Genomic DNA, 12,301 nt, shown 5'->3' on the forward strand with positions numbered 1-12,301 from the left:
AACTCATACATAAATCTAACACAATACCAACACTAAAACTAGTTAGGAATTTCTCTTAGGTGCAAGAAGACTCAACCATAGGGTTGGCCCTTTGATATAATGAGTCATAGGAAAAAAAAAGTATTTTGGGCCCTTATTTAGAAAAAAAAATGTGGACCCTTATTTAAAAAAAATGTGGTATTTTTCAAAATCAATAAAAAAAATGTAATTTTAAAAGTAGATTTTGGGCCCGTAGGCTAGGTGAATCCTAGGCACAGACCTAGACCGCCTATGCCTAGGGTCGGGCCCGCTCAACCATCAATCCACTACAAAAAACATTCACTATCCACTAAAACAAAATATTAGTTGCAAAAAAAAGGAAAAAATAAAATGAGAATATTTGTCAGAGAATATTCAGTAAAACAACCATAACTCACTCAATATTAATTCGATTGACGTGATTTAACTTGCATTTTGAAGCTATTTTAATGCTCTACCAATTTATGTCTCACACTCCAATCACAATTCTAAAGTTACCAAGTCAAAATTTGTCTTCAAGCTTTCAGACTTAGCTATTTTTCTTGTAATCATTCTCATGAGAATAAAATCTCGAAGTAGACGTAGCTCTATTATTGTCGCAACACATGGAGTGAATTAATATAAATTTTTATATGTGCTCTCTATTTTACGTAATTACTTTTAATTTTCATCTCGTCTATACATCCGACCGAGTTGATTAGATTTCTCTATGAATAATGTGTAATTACTAAAAATTTTTCATTTTAAATATTAAGTACTAAAAATTATTATTTTTCTATATAATTACTATTTATTTTGCCAAATAAAATATTATAAATTCATAAATAATTACTATCTCATATCTAAATATATCTTGTATTTTAAAATACAATATAATCATTGCTAATTATTTTTTTTTAAATATAATATAATTACTAATATATTGTAGTAATTACAAGGACCTAGTAATCCAAACACAAGCCAAAATTTTCTCAACAATTAAAAAGTATATTTTATGCCAAAATGTCACTAGATTTGCTTTTTCTAATGATAAAACCAAAAAATTTATTCTTGTTACATTATAAATGTTAAAAAGATTGTGTAATAATATTTTTTTCTTAAAAAAATGTGTGATAATAATACAAAAAAATCTCTAATTTATTTTTGATTAATACATTTCTTTCCCAAAAGAAAAAAAAGCTACATATATACATTTAAAAAACTTAAATCATAATATTTTATTATATGTCATATATATCCCTCTTGTCTCGACCTTGCTTCCTCTTCTTCCTTCGCTACAACCCAGAAGAAGAAGAAGACGACGACGACGAACAAGATATCATTTGCCGGCGGCGGCTCACAACTGATAACCACTACGGACCTCTTCGCCTTCCTCTCTACCTCTCTTTTGCTCTACAACATAATTTCTCAACAAGGAACGTAAATTTGGATCCCAAACCTCAACCAATTTCCCCCTAAAATTAACCTAGGGTTTCATTATTTTCTCTCTGAACACTCATCTCTAGCCTTCTCGATCGTCTTCTTCTGCTGTCTGAGGTGATAATTGTATTTTTTTTTTTCCTTATTTACTGTGTTACTGTGTTGTGCTGTGAAAATGATAAATTTTGAGGGTGGTAAAATGAAATTTGAAGGTTACTACGGTGCTGTGTTTAATCATAAAGATTGGTTCTTGTTTGTTGAAAAGGTATTTCATTTCAATTTTAGCTGTAATGGGTGTTGAACGGGTTTCAAATATTGGTTTTGTTTTGTTTGGATTTATGCTATTGGGCTTTAGTTTATACAATAATCTTGGTGAACTGTGTTTGGTTCTTATGATATCTTCATTAGGTTGTTGTTGTTTTGTATGTGCGTGTGTGGTTTTCAGATAATATTAGCCAAAGGGTTGTTGATATTTTATTTACAAATTTTTGGTCTGGTTGGTTTTCTAAGAGGGTAGTAGTGTGTGCAGAAATTGATGTGATTATAATACATGCGAAAGCAGAATATTAGGGGACAATGGCTGTTCAGGCTCCTGCTAGACCGAGTCTTTGTGATGAGGATTCTGATGATGAAAAGCCTTTAAGTTTTAAGAGGAGTGTTTCAACATCCAGGCAGAACCAATTGAATGCAGAATTAAAGAGACCTGTTTTACAGAGGTCCGATGGACAGTCAGCAAGACCGGTTTCGGAAAGAATGGGTATGAATGGTATAAACTCCAGCTCCCAAAAGGGTAAGGTGGTTCAATCAAGTAAGACATCATCAGTGGTGAAGTCCCCCATTGGCAGTCCAAAAGCTTCAACTGTAAGGACCACACCAGTGAAGTCTCCAGTAGCAAATTCAATTACATCTAATTCGTTAGTTGGCCAGTCTAAATCTTTATCCGAAAAAAATAAGTCTAGTGTTGTTAAGGAAGAAAGAAGTTCTGCCAAACAACCTATAAAATCGGAGGATGACTCTGAAGATATGGAAGATGATTTACCTTTAAGTGTACGAGTAAAGACAAGTCAGGGCAATAAGAGTCTTAAAAATCCAACCACTGGACTGCCAATGACAAAGAGTATTGTCAAAAACCCCAAGGACGACTCGGATGATGAGCCTTTGGTCAATAGGTTTCCGAAATCCAATGCGGGAACATCAGGTAGTAAGCCTTACGATCGTGGTGATAAGAAGCCACTGTTGAGTACAAGTAAACAGAATGGTTCCACCATGACAGATGGGAAAAAACCTCTAAACACTAATATGAAGAGGCCTTTGGATAGGGAAAAAGATGCTTCATCGGTTAAAAAGCCAAAGCTTTCAGATTCACCTGCATTGTTGAAAAATAAGCAGCCATCAGTGAAGACAGAAGATACTTCTTCGGTTAAAAAGCCAAAGCTTTCAGATTCACCTGCACTGTTGAAAAATAAGCAGGTATCAGTGAAGACTGAAGATACTTCTTCGGTTAAAAAGCCAAAGCTTTCAGATTCACCTGCACTGGTGAAAAATAAGCAGGTATCAGTGAAGGCTGAATCCAAGGTAGATGATGAGGATGATGATGATGATCATGTTCCAATTGCCCAAAGAATTAAGAAGCCACTTCCTGCCTCAAATAATAAAACATCTACCTCGAAGCAAAAGGTCACAAAAACAATTTCTTCATTCAAGAAAAATAGCAAGTTTAAAAAGGTGGTGAAAAATTCAAAATATTCCAAGTCAACTAAGTTGTCTCCTAGCTCTGGTGATGGCCAGAAAAAATGGACGACCTTGGAACACAATGGTGTTATTTTCCCTCCTCCCTACCAACCTCATGGGGTAAAGATGCTTTACAACGGAAAGCCAGTTGTCTTAACTCCTGCACAGGAGGAGGTGGGTTCTTCTAAGCCCTTTTTAAAATGTCTTTTATCCACATTTTTATATTTTAATGTCTTGAATTATTGATTTTGTTTGTTATTTATATCTTTTATTAAACTTACCTTTGAACTGTCATCTGTGCAGGTTGCTACAATGTTTGCAGTCATGAAAGACACAGAATACGCACTTAAAAAGGTCTTCAGAGAGAATTTCTGGAATGATTGGCGAAAGTTACTTGGCAAAGGCCATATAATTCAAAAATTAGACTTATGTGATTTTACTCCAATATATGACTGGTACCAAAATGAGAAGGAGAAGAAGAAACAAATGAGTTCGGATGTAAGTTTTGTAACTATGAAGCTTTCACATGTTAACTTTTAAAGCTGATCGGATCTCTTTTCGTATAATATCAGTTCTCATCGAGGATCCAATCAATACTTTTTATTGGCTTCCTTAATTACTTGTGCGCCTGTTATAGATTTTGAAAATGTAGAACTTTTTTTTTGACGCAGGAGAAAAAAGCCTTGAAGGAGGAAAAACTGAAACAAGAGGAAAAATATATGTGGGCTATTGTTGATGGTGTTAAAGAGAAGGTTAACTTTTTTTTTTCTTTGGAACAACTCTGGTGGGGGTAATGGGTTATGGGACTCTAACCATGTGATAAAAAAAAATATAGGAGGTTCTTGTTTGATCTCCTTCATCTTTTAGTTCAGCTGCATGCTTTAAGGGTTGTAAGAGAATGTGTTTTATCTTATTTGCAATTTCAGGTTGGTAATTTCAGAGTTGAACCGCCTGGATTATTCCGAGGTCGCGGGGAGCATCCAAAGGTTTGTTCTTAGTTCTGCATATACAATAGTCAGTGTAAATTTGTATTGCATCTGCACCTTTTTTTAATCTATATTAATGTTTACTTCCTTTTGCTTTTAATTCTGGTTTCAGTCTGGAAAGCTGAAAAGACGAATTCGGCCAAGTGATGTCACTATAAATGTAGGAAAGGATGCTCCAGTTCCAGAATGCCCCATCCCTGGTGAAAGGTTTTGCTCTTCATTATTTTGCCTTTTCTTTCAAGAAAAGATTATAGTAATTTTTTTTAAAAAATGCCTCTCTCCCCTTGTGTGTGTACTGGAAAATTCACATTTAAATTTTTGGCAGTTGGAAAGAAGTAAGGCACGACAACACTGTAACATGGTTAGCTTTCTGGAACGATCCCATCAATCCAAAAGAATTCAAATATGTGTTTCTGGCGGCTAGTAGCTCTTTAAAAGGGCAAAGTGACAAGGAAAAATATGAGAAAGCAAGGATGTTGAAGGTACTTATGTAGAAAATTTTGCAAAAGGTTTGGGTAGTGAACAGTACATGGGGTAATTTTGGATGCGATAAGATCATAGAGTGGGCATTTGTGTAATGGTCAAATTTCGTGTTTCTTTTGAGTGCAGGGCTATATACAGAATATACGAACTGCGTACACGAAGGACTTTACAAGCAGAGATGTGACGAAGAGACAAATAGCAGTTGCTACCTATCTTATTGATAAACTTGCTCTGAGGGCTGGGAATGAGAAGGTCGGACAACCAGTCCAATTTTTATCATTTACACAGTTAGATTTGTAATTGTTTCTAATTGAACGAAATTTTCTTTTTTTTAAATTATCAATGGTATATGTGTGCCACTTGTTAATAGAGGAATTAGATGGGACAAAGAGCCACACGTGACAGCTCTTCAGTTTAACATTTTTGTCATTGTTTATTTGTGCCCTTGTTAAGGAAAAAGAAATATGAAAGGTGTTTGATTTATATTTGTTGCTCGAATCTGCTACATTTTATCATTTAAGTTGCTCAACATGTTTCTCTACATCATCTTTAAGTTCCCCTAGCTGTTAACTGAAGGCATCACTGACATTATGATCTCATGCTTTGCAGGATGATGATGAAGCAGATACTGTTGGTTGTTGTACATTGAAAGTAGAGAATGTAAAACCAATACCCCCCAACAAGTTGGAGGTATTGTGGTTTAAGTTTCTGTTGAGTTCATTATTTTATTTAATTTTAACACGTGAAACTGCTCTTAATTTTACTAGGTTAAGTGGCAATATTTAGTTAATTCTTATTTCTTGATACACAGTTTAACTTCCTCGGTAAAGATTCAATCAGATACGAAAACACTGTGGAAGTTGAACTTCCTGTTTATAAAGCAATCATGCAGTTTCAATCTGGTAGGTATTTTTCTTTTTAACAAGTGTTGCACACCTTTTTCTTTTTTAATAATTGGTAAGGGAGTTCAGATGACTATCTTTGTTTATCTGCTACTTCAGGGAAAAAGGGGGGCGATGATCTTTTTGACTTGCTGGATACCAGTAAACTGAATGCTCATCTTAAAGAGCTCATGCCTGGACTTACAGCAAAAGTTTTCCGTACTTTTAATGCCTCGATTACCTTGGATGATATGGTTAGATAGTTATTTTCTCTTATTTTTTATTTTCTTTCAATGTGCTCCTAGATTTGGTTCAAGTCTTTGTTTTCCCCTTACTTTTTACATCTGCGTTCTCTGATAAATCTCATGTAGTTTCTCTATTGAATTTGTCTAGTGATAGTTTATCTCTTGCTAGTCTTATTATCAAATTTTACTTCTAGTTTTAATCCTGACGTTTTCATCATTTTTATTTATTTATTATTTTGGTAGTTGAGTCAAGAAACCAAAGATGGAGACCTTGAAGAGAAAAAGACTGTTTATAATACTGCAAACAAGCAGGTGAAAATAATTTCTCCTCTTACGAAGTTTCACTGTTTCTCCATTATTTTAAGCAATTCTCACAGGATTTTGGGTTCTGTTTCAGGTTGCTATCATTTGTAACCATCAACGTACCATATCCAAATCGCATGAGGCACAAATGACAAAACTAATGGAGAAAGTTCGTGAACTTGAGGTAATGGTCATATATCTCTCTAGTAGAATGGGAGTTACACCAAAGATGTTTTCTTTTGTTGCATTGCATGAATATTTATGGAGGCATGTGATGTTCCTTTGCTGGTTTATGTTGAGCGAACTTCATTATTCTGGTTGCAGGATGTTCTTACAGAGCTTAAGGTAGATTTAGACAGGGCAAGAAAAGGAAAGCCTCCTTTGAAAGACGCCGATGGAAAGACAAAGAGAAACTTAAGCCCCGAAGCGTAATGTCACTTGACATTTTTCATCTAATAGTTGTGTCATTGTGTGCGTCTTGTTGATATGCTTCCTTATTATCTCCGGCTTGATTTATTTTTACAGGTTAGAGAAAAAGATAGCTCAGACAAACACAAAGATAGAGAAAATAAAACGGGACATGCATAACAAAGAGGATACGAAAACAGTGGCGTTAGGCACATCAAAAATCAATTACCTTGACCCTAGGATCACAGTTGCGTGGTGCAAAAGACATGAGGTTCCCATTGAGAAGGTAATGTCAAGCGTTTCTGGTCCTGTGGGCATTCTTTTCCATCAATTTTGTTCATCATTTATGTTGATTGTTCAGAAAATAGAGAAGAAACTTGATACAATTGTCTTCCTTTGTTATAGATTTTCAACAAGTCTCTCCTGGCAAAGTTTGCATGGGCAATGGATGTCGACCCGGACTTCAGATTCTGATACTCGGATTTAAATGATGAGCGGCGCCAACCGTCTCTGCCTTTTACCAAGAGAAGGCCCCAAAAGTAGAAAAGGAGGAGAAAGAACTTTGTTTCTTGTTCAATTATAGATATTCACATTTTTTTTCCCCTTTAATTGTTGCAGCGGAAATTTAATGCTATTGTACATCTAATCTAATGATGATGGCAGAGTTGGCCCTTCTTTTTCTTCATACTTCTATTTTTTCTTTTCTTTCTTTTCCCAAATAGAAATTGTTATCAATTGTTTATTTGGACTTTCATACTAATGATTTTGAAATAACATTGACTAACTCTTAGTAACAACAATTTTTTTATATTCTAAAGTTTTTTTTTTATTTATGTTAGATAATATTAAGATTGTAAACAGGTAGCATACCAATAATAAGCTTAAATTTTTTCAATTAAATTATTTATTTGGATTATTTTTACTTATTTATCAGTTTCGATTTATGTTCTTTTTTTTTCTTTTGCTTTTAACTAATATGTATGTTCGTGGTCTTGTACATGCTATTTTCACTGAATAAATAAATGACAGAAATATGTAAAATTTACGTCTGTTACATTATTTAGTGAAATGGTTTCTAAAAAAAACATTGTTCAGTGAAAAAAAAACTTACATTAACATAATGTGTAATAGTAATAGTATAAATGTACAGATATAGTATATTATATTCAATTAAAAGTAAAATAGAAGAATGTAAACACATAATCTATGACATTTTATTATAGATTTTTTTTTTTTTAAAAAAAAGGTTGCATGTATGGCAAAGGATGGGCTTAGCTGGGCTTTTGCTTCATGAGCCCTGGAAAAGAGTTAGGCCTAGCCCATTCAATCGCAAAGCAGCTTTTATAGTGGCCCTTCATAAGGAAATAAGAGTTGACTATATTAATCAGTTAAATAATTAATTAAAATGGGACAACTCTTTTTTTTCACTTATGATAACATTTTTGGAGCAAAAAATACTAAAATGGGATAATAGCAAAAGAGGATTTTTTTTTTTTGAGGGAAAAGCAAAAGAGGAATTCTTTCTAAGAAAAAAGGAATTAGAAGAAAATAAAATAGAAAATAGAAAATTGAAATTATAAGCAGCAAACCACGACCACCGCCATGGCTGCTGCTCAACCAAGGATGCTGTCTTCCCTTGTAGCTTCTACTCACTTTCTACATTCGCCGCCCTCTCAGCCTCTCCACCACATCTTTCGCTACAACACAGGTTCTCTCTCTCTCTCTCTCTCTCTCTCTCTCTCTCTCTCTCTCTCTCTCTCCCCAATCTCCATTGAATTTGATACAGTAGTACTCAGGTTCCAAGCTTTTAAAAAGCCTCAAAATCTTTAAATTTCCAAGCTTCAAGCAAAAGGGCAGTTAGTATTTAACACCAATACAACTATTTCCACTAAAATTTACTGTAATTCTTACAATATGAATTCGGGCAAAACCATATACATACATGTTGAGTGAGTGAGTGAGTGAGAGAGACACAACTATTTAACTTTCATTTATGTAGTCTGAGTTTTTAAGTGCATGTAAGTCTTGACTGATATATTTATAATGATTGGATGGATTCTCATGTTTCAAATTGTGACAACATAGGAAGAAAACATGTGTACATGCAGCTATCAAGAACATTTTCTGGGTTGACCAATCTCTTATTTAATAGAAGGTAATCCATGCTATGCTACTATAGCTATTGAAACTTCACATAGATATTCCTTTTTAAAAAGATTGGTAGTTTGTTTATGGATTTAATTAGCAGAAATGATTTGCCCAATACAAAGCGTAAACCATTAAGGCCTGGAAAGATCTCACCTCGTAGACCTGTTCCTGATCATGTTCTAATGCCACCTTATGTGAAATCTAAGAAGCCTCCTGGCATTGCCAGTGGAGCTGAGGTTCATGATGAGGAGGGGATAGAATGCATGAGAGCTTCTGGAAGGCTTGCTGCACAGGTTCTACAATATGCTGGCACTTTGGTCAAGGTGACAAACATTTTTTCTTCTTTCTTCTGTGTCATATGTTGTAATTATGTATGATCATAGCTGTTACCATCCCATTAACCATTTTTTTTAATAAGTGTTTTGTAATCTAGCTCTGATTGTTGAATAATTGGTTTGTGTATGGTTGAGGATTGTAATTTGTGAGCTTGTTTACAGTAGGAAGGAGTGAAAAGTTACTCATTCCTTTCCAATTTTAGTTATTTTGTAAATACAAACATGGATGGATAGGAAAGGGAAACATTTATTCTTTATTCTTATTCTCTTTTACAATCAATTACTGGTTTTCGTAATTGTTTAAATGCTATGTTTGGTGTGTTTTTATCAAAAAAAAAAAATAAAGAAACTTTTGTGTGTGTGTGTTTGTCCCATATTTGCTCATGTGTGAGTAATTTGTAGTGTTTACATACATTACACTTAGTAGCTACAAAGCTTTAACCCCATGATAGGGATTTGATAATTGGATAAATAATGCTATGTTTGGTGTGATTGTCTCAAAAAAAAAAAAAAAACAAAAAAAGAAAAGAAAAAAAAGAAAAAAATGACTGCTTTGTAAACATGGTCTGTGACTTTGTTGTGTAAGGATGTACTGTGTGAAAGTTTTCGTCATTGCTTGTATTGGCAGCCAGGCATAAAGACTGATGAAATTGATGAAGCTGTTCATCAAATGATTATTGATAACGGGGCTTATCCTTCACCTCTTGGATATGGTGGCTTTCCTAAGAGTGTATGCACATCAGTGAATGAATGCATTTGTCATGGAATACCAGATTCCCGTGCACTTGAGGTCCATGTTTTACTCATCACTGAACTCTATGTTTCTAAATTAATATTTTTAAAAGAAGAATGACAATGATTTATGTTACATGAATTTGCAGGATGGTGATATAATAAATATTGATGTTACTGTCTACTTGAATGTAAGTATCTTCATCTTTTGGCATTATACTTTGATGCATCGAAATAGGCCATGCAATTCTATATTTAAGCTGACTTCCACACATCATATCGTCCTTCTTTCTGGTTCCTATGGCCATCTTGAAAGCATATTATAAAATGTTTCATTGAAAGAAAATGTGAAAGCAATGGAAGGTCAGGGTTGATTCGTTGAAAGAAATGTACTGTGATCGGCTGTTTACTTATTTTTGTATTCATGTATCTTTCATATTTGTTATTGTTAACCTTGGGCATAATGAGTGTTCAGCAGCACTTCAAGTTTGAATTTGATTATTTGCACTCTTTCCTTTGATTGACACTTACAGGGGTATCATGGTGATACATCAGCAACTTTCTTTTGTGGTGAAGTTGAAGAGGAGGCCAGAAACTTAGTCCGGGTAGCTGTCTCTTCTTCAATATTTTCAACCTTAGACTTTATACTAGCATAATATTAATCACTTTTTCTACTTGAACAGATGAATGCTCCATGATATTAAAAATCTTCAAAGTAAATAATCAACTCTAAACTTTAGGATTAAAAATAAGATGAGTATTGGACTTCGTCTTGATGAGGTTTTGATTTTAATGAATAATACCTTAATTGTTTTGTTTTATTTTAAGTTTGGTCGGACGAAATGTTGTAGGTAACAAAAGAATGTCTAGATAAAGCAATATCAATTTGTGCACCAGGAGTGGAATTCAAGAAAATCGGCAAAACAATACAGTAAGGCATATACTAAACACTTCTTAATTCCAGTTCACATTGTGCCTTTTTAATGCAAAATAAAGTCACCATTTTGCACGTTCAGTTCTGTATTAATAGTTAATGTGCTTCTTCATTAAGTGATCATGCAGATAAATATCGCTATGGTGTTGTTCGGCAGTTTGTTGGTCATGGGGTTGGCCGCGTTTTTCATGCTGATCCAGTTGTTCTCCATTTCAGTAATAATGCTTACCATTGCCATAATTTCTTGTTCGGATAAAGTTTGTGTTTTTGCTGTAGTTTTGTTCCCCTTTTAGGTTGTTTAAATAAAACAGCAGTATCTTTTATCTTTTATATGACAAATAAATAATAGTCACAAAAGATTGAATTACAGGGAATTTATAAACAAAATTCCATTTGACTGGAAAAGTTGGTAATATTTACTGCTTTAAGGAATTTTCTTCTATATTGTAAGCCTATGATACTCTTTCTATTGGCTGGTGAAATATACCTGATCCACTAAATAAGGTGAGGGAAACTCTCTCCTAACAAGCCAATTTTCTTAGGTTGAGTTAAGCCTAATAACTTTCTCAATATGATATTACTAAGGACAAGTTGTCCTTGTGCTATTCTTATATAGGTTATCATTAACAAGGTGGTCCCTCTCTTTATTTTCATGCATGTGTATAAGCTTTTTCAGTTGTCTAATATATATAGATATATAGGGATGTATTTACAATGGTGATTTCGATATTTGTCTAGAAAGGATTTGGTAGTTTGCCAATAATTTTGTGATTCTCTCATCTACGTTATGTATATTTGTTGGATATCACTACTTGGTTTGATGTAACACCTCTGTGTGATTACTTGTAGGGAACAATGATAAAGGGCGCATGGTGTTGAATCAAACTTTCACCATTGGTAAGAATTAAACTCTTTAACTGTCTATGGTAATTGTATGCTTTGCTCTGTTATTGTTATTCTATGCTTTCATGTAAATAACCAATACGTTCACCTTGTGGTAAAATTCTGTAGAACCGATGCTAACAATGGGTAGCGTGAACGCCGTAATGTGGGATGACGATTGGACAGTTGTAACGGAAGATGGAAGCTTGTCAGCTCAGTTTGAACACACCCTACTAATAACAGAGAATGGAGCTGAGATATTGACCCAGGCTTAGGAAAAAATTGTTGTTGATTTTTCTGTATTCTGGGAAATTGGTCTCCAGAGCTGATTGGATTTGTTGCCTCTAACAAAGACTTAATATTTGCAATATTGGTTGAGGTACTGTAACATTTACTAGTTTTATCATTGGTGTTAGAAACTGTATATCAATTGTATGGTGTTATAATATATAACAGAAACACTTGGTTCTTTTACAAGTGCACAAAGATCAAGTCTACCTTTTGCCACAACAAGAAGGAATGGTTTCTTGATTAGAATTTTGTCTCTGTTTTTTTCTTCTGTTTTTGGAAAATTGACTGGTTGCGGAAGAAAATCAGAGTCTAAGGTATGACGAATTTTTTCCAATAAGTAACTTTGTTTTATATCTGAAATGTATATTTAGCTATGAAGGATATTACTATTTCACAACACGAGCCAAACATACATTTAAAAGGACGAATAGCAAGGATTTAATATTTCTGATAATACATACAATCCAAATTGCATAAAGATCTAAGAAGAAAGAGAAGAAAACAT

The 12,301-nt window shown here is 33.9% G+C and overlaps 2 protein-coding genes across 7 annotated transcripts; both read left to right on the plus strand.

The window, feature by feature from the left end:
- The first annotated feature begins 1,206 nt into the window (after window positions 1-1,206).
- On the plus strand, window positions 1,207-7,284 carry LOC115715079 (DNA topoisomerase 1 beta). Of its 4 annotated transcripts, none has more exons than XM_030643875.2 (16): window positions 1,207-1,554; window positions 1,967-3,342; window positions 3,472-3,666; window positions 3,840-3,920; window positions 4,095-4,154; window positions 4,267-4,361; window positions 4,480-4,636; window positions 4,764-4,889; window positions 5,247-5,327; window positions 5,449-5,539; window positions 5,639-5,772; window positions 6,007-6,075; window positions 6,161-6,250; window positions 6,391-6,494; window positions 6,592-6,760; window positions 6,880-7,284. In XM_030643875.2, exons 2-16 carry the CDS (start codon window positions 2,014-2,016, stop codon window positions 6,946-6,948), a joined length of 2,850 nt encoding a protein of 949 aa, XP_030499735.2. In that variant the 5' UTR covers window positions 1,207-1,554; window positions 1,967-2,013; the 3' UTR covers window positions 6,949-7,284. The 4 variants fall into 4 exon arrangements, with proteins under 4 accessions (XP_030499735.2, XP_030499736.2, XP_030499737.2 ...); XM_030643876.2 differs by having other exon boundaries at window positions 1,211-1,554; window positions 1,958-3,342; XM_030643877.2 differs by having other exon boundaries at window positions 1,211-1,554; window positions 2,000-3,342.
- A 583-nt stretch (window positions 7,285-7,867) lies between these two features.
- Window positions 7,868-11,991, plus strand: LOC115714902 (methionine aminopeptidase 1D, chloroplastic/mitochondrial). Of its 3 annotated transcripts, none has more exons than XM_030643661.2 (10): window positions 7,868-8,182; window positions 8,560-8,629; window positions 8,723-8,945; window positions 9,586-9,747; window positions 9,839-9,880; window positions 10,223-10,294; window positions 10,541-10,620; window positions 10,741-10,838; window positions 11,473-11,520; window positions 11,635-11,991. In XM_030643661.2, the coding sequence occupies exons 1-10, from the start codon at window positions 8,077-8,079 to the stop codon at window positions 11,778-11,780; spliced, it is 1,047 nt and encodes a 348-aa protein (XP_030499521.1). In that variant the 5' UTR covers window positions 7,868-8,076; the 3' UTR covers window positions 11,781-11,991. The 3 variants fall into 3 exon arrangements, with proteins under 3 accessions (XP_030499521.1, XP_030499519.1, XP_030499520.1); XM_030643659.2 differs by having other exon boundaries at window positions 7,893-8,182; window positions 8,699-8,945; XM_030643660.2 differs by having other exon boundaries at window positions 7,893-8,182; window positions 8,720-8,945.
- The last annotated feature ends 310 nt before the right edge of the window (window positions 11,992-12,301 follow it).

This window comes from Cannabis sativa, chromosome 4 (assembly GCF_029168945.1).
Source record: "Cannabis sativa cultivar Pink pepper isolate KNU-18-1 chromosome 4, ASM2916894v1, whole genome shotgun sequence".
NCBI lineage: Eukaryota > Viridiplantae > Streptophyta > Magnoliopsida > Rosales > Cannabaceae > Cannabis > Cannabis sativa.

Coding starts and splice junctions, on each gene's coding strand:
- LOC115715079 (XM_030643875.2), top strand. CDS start 2,014: ATGGCTGTTCAGGCTCCTGCTAGACCGAGTCTTTGTGATGAGGATTCT. Junction 3,921..4,094: donor TTGATGGTGTTAAAGAGAAG/GTTAACTTTTTT, acceptor TTGCAATTTCAG/GTTGGTAATTTCAGAGTTGA. Junction 6,761..6,879: donor ATGAGGTTCCCATTGAGAAG/GTAATGTCAAGC, acceptor CCTTTGTTATAG/ATTTTCAACAAGTCTCTCCT.
- LOC115714902 (XM_030643659.2), top strand. CDS start 8,077: ATGGCTGCTGCTCAACCAAGGATGCTGTCTTCCCTTGTAGCTTCTACT. Junction 8,183..8,559: donor CATCTTTCGCTACAACACAG/GTTCTCTCTCTC, acceptor GTGACAACATAG/GAAGAAAACATGTGTACATG. Junction 11,521..11,634: donor GAATCAAACTTTCACCATTG/GTAAGAATTAAA, acceptor AAAATTCTGTAG/AACCGATGCTAACAATGGGT.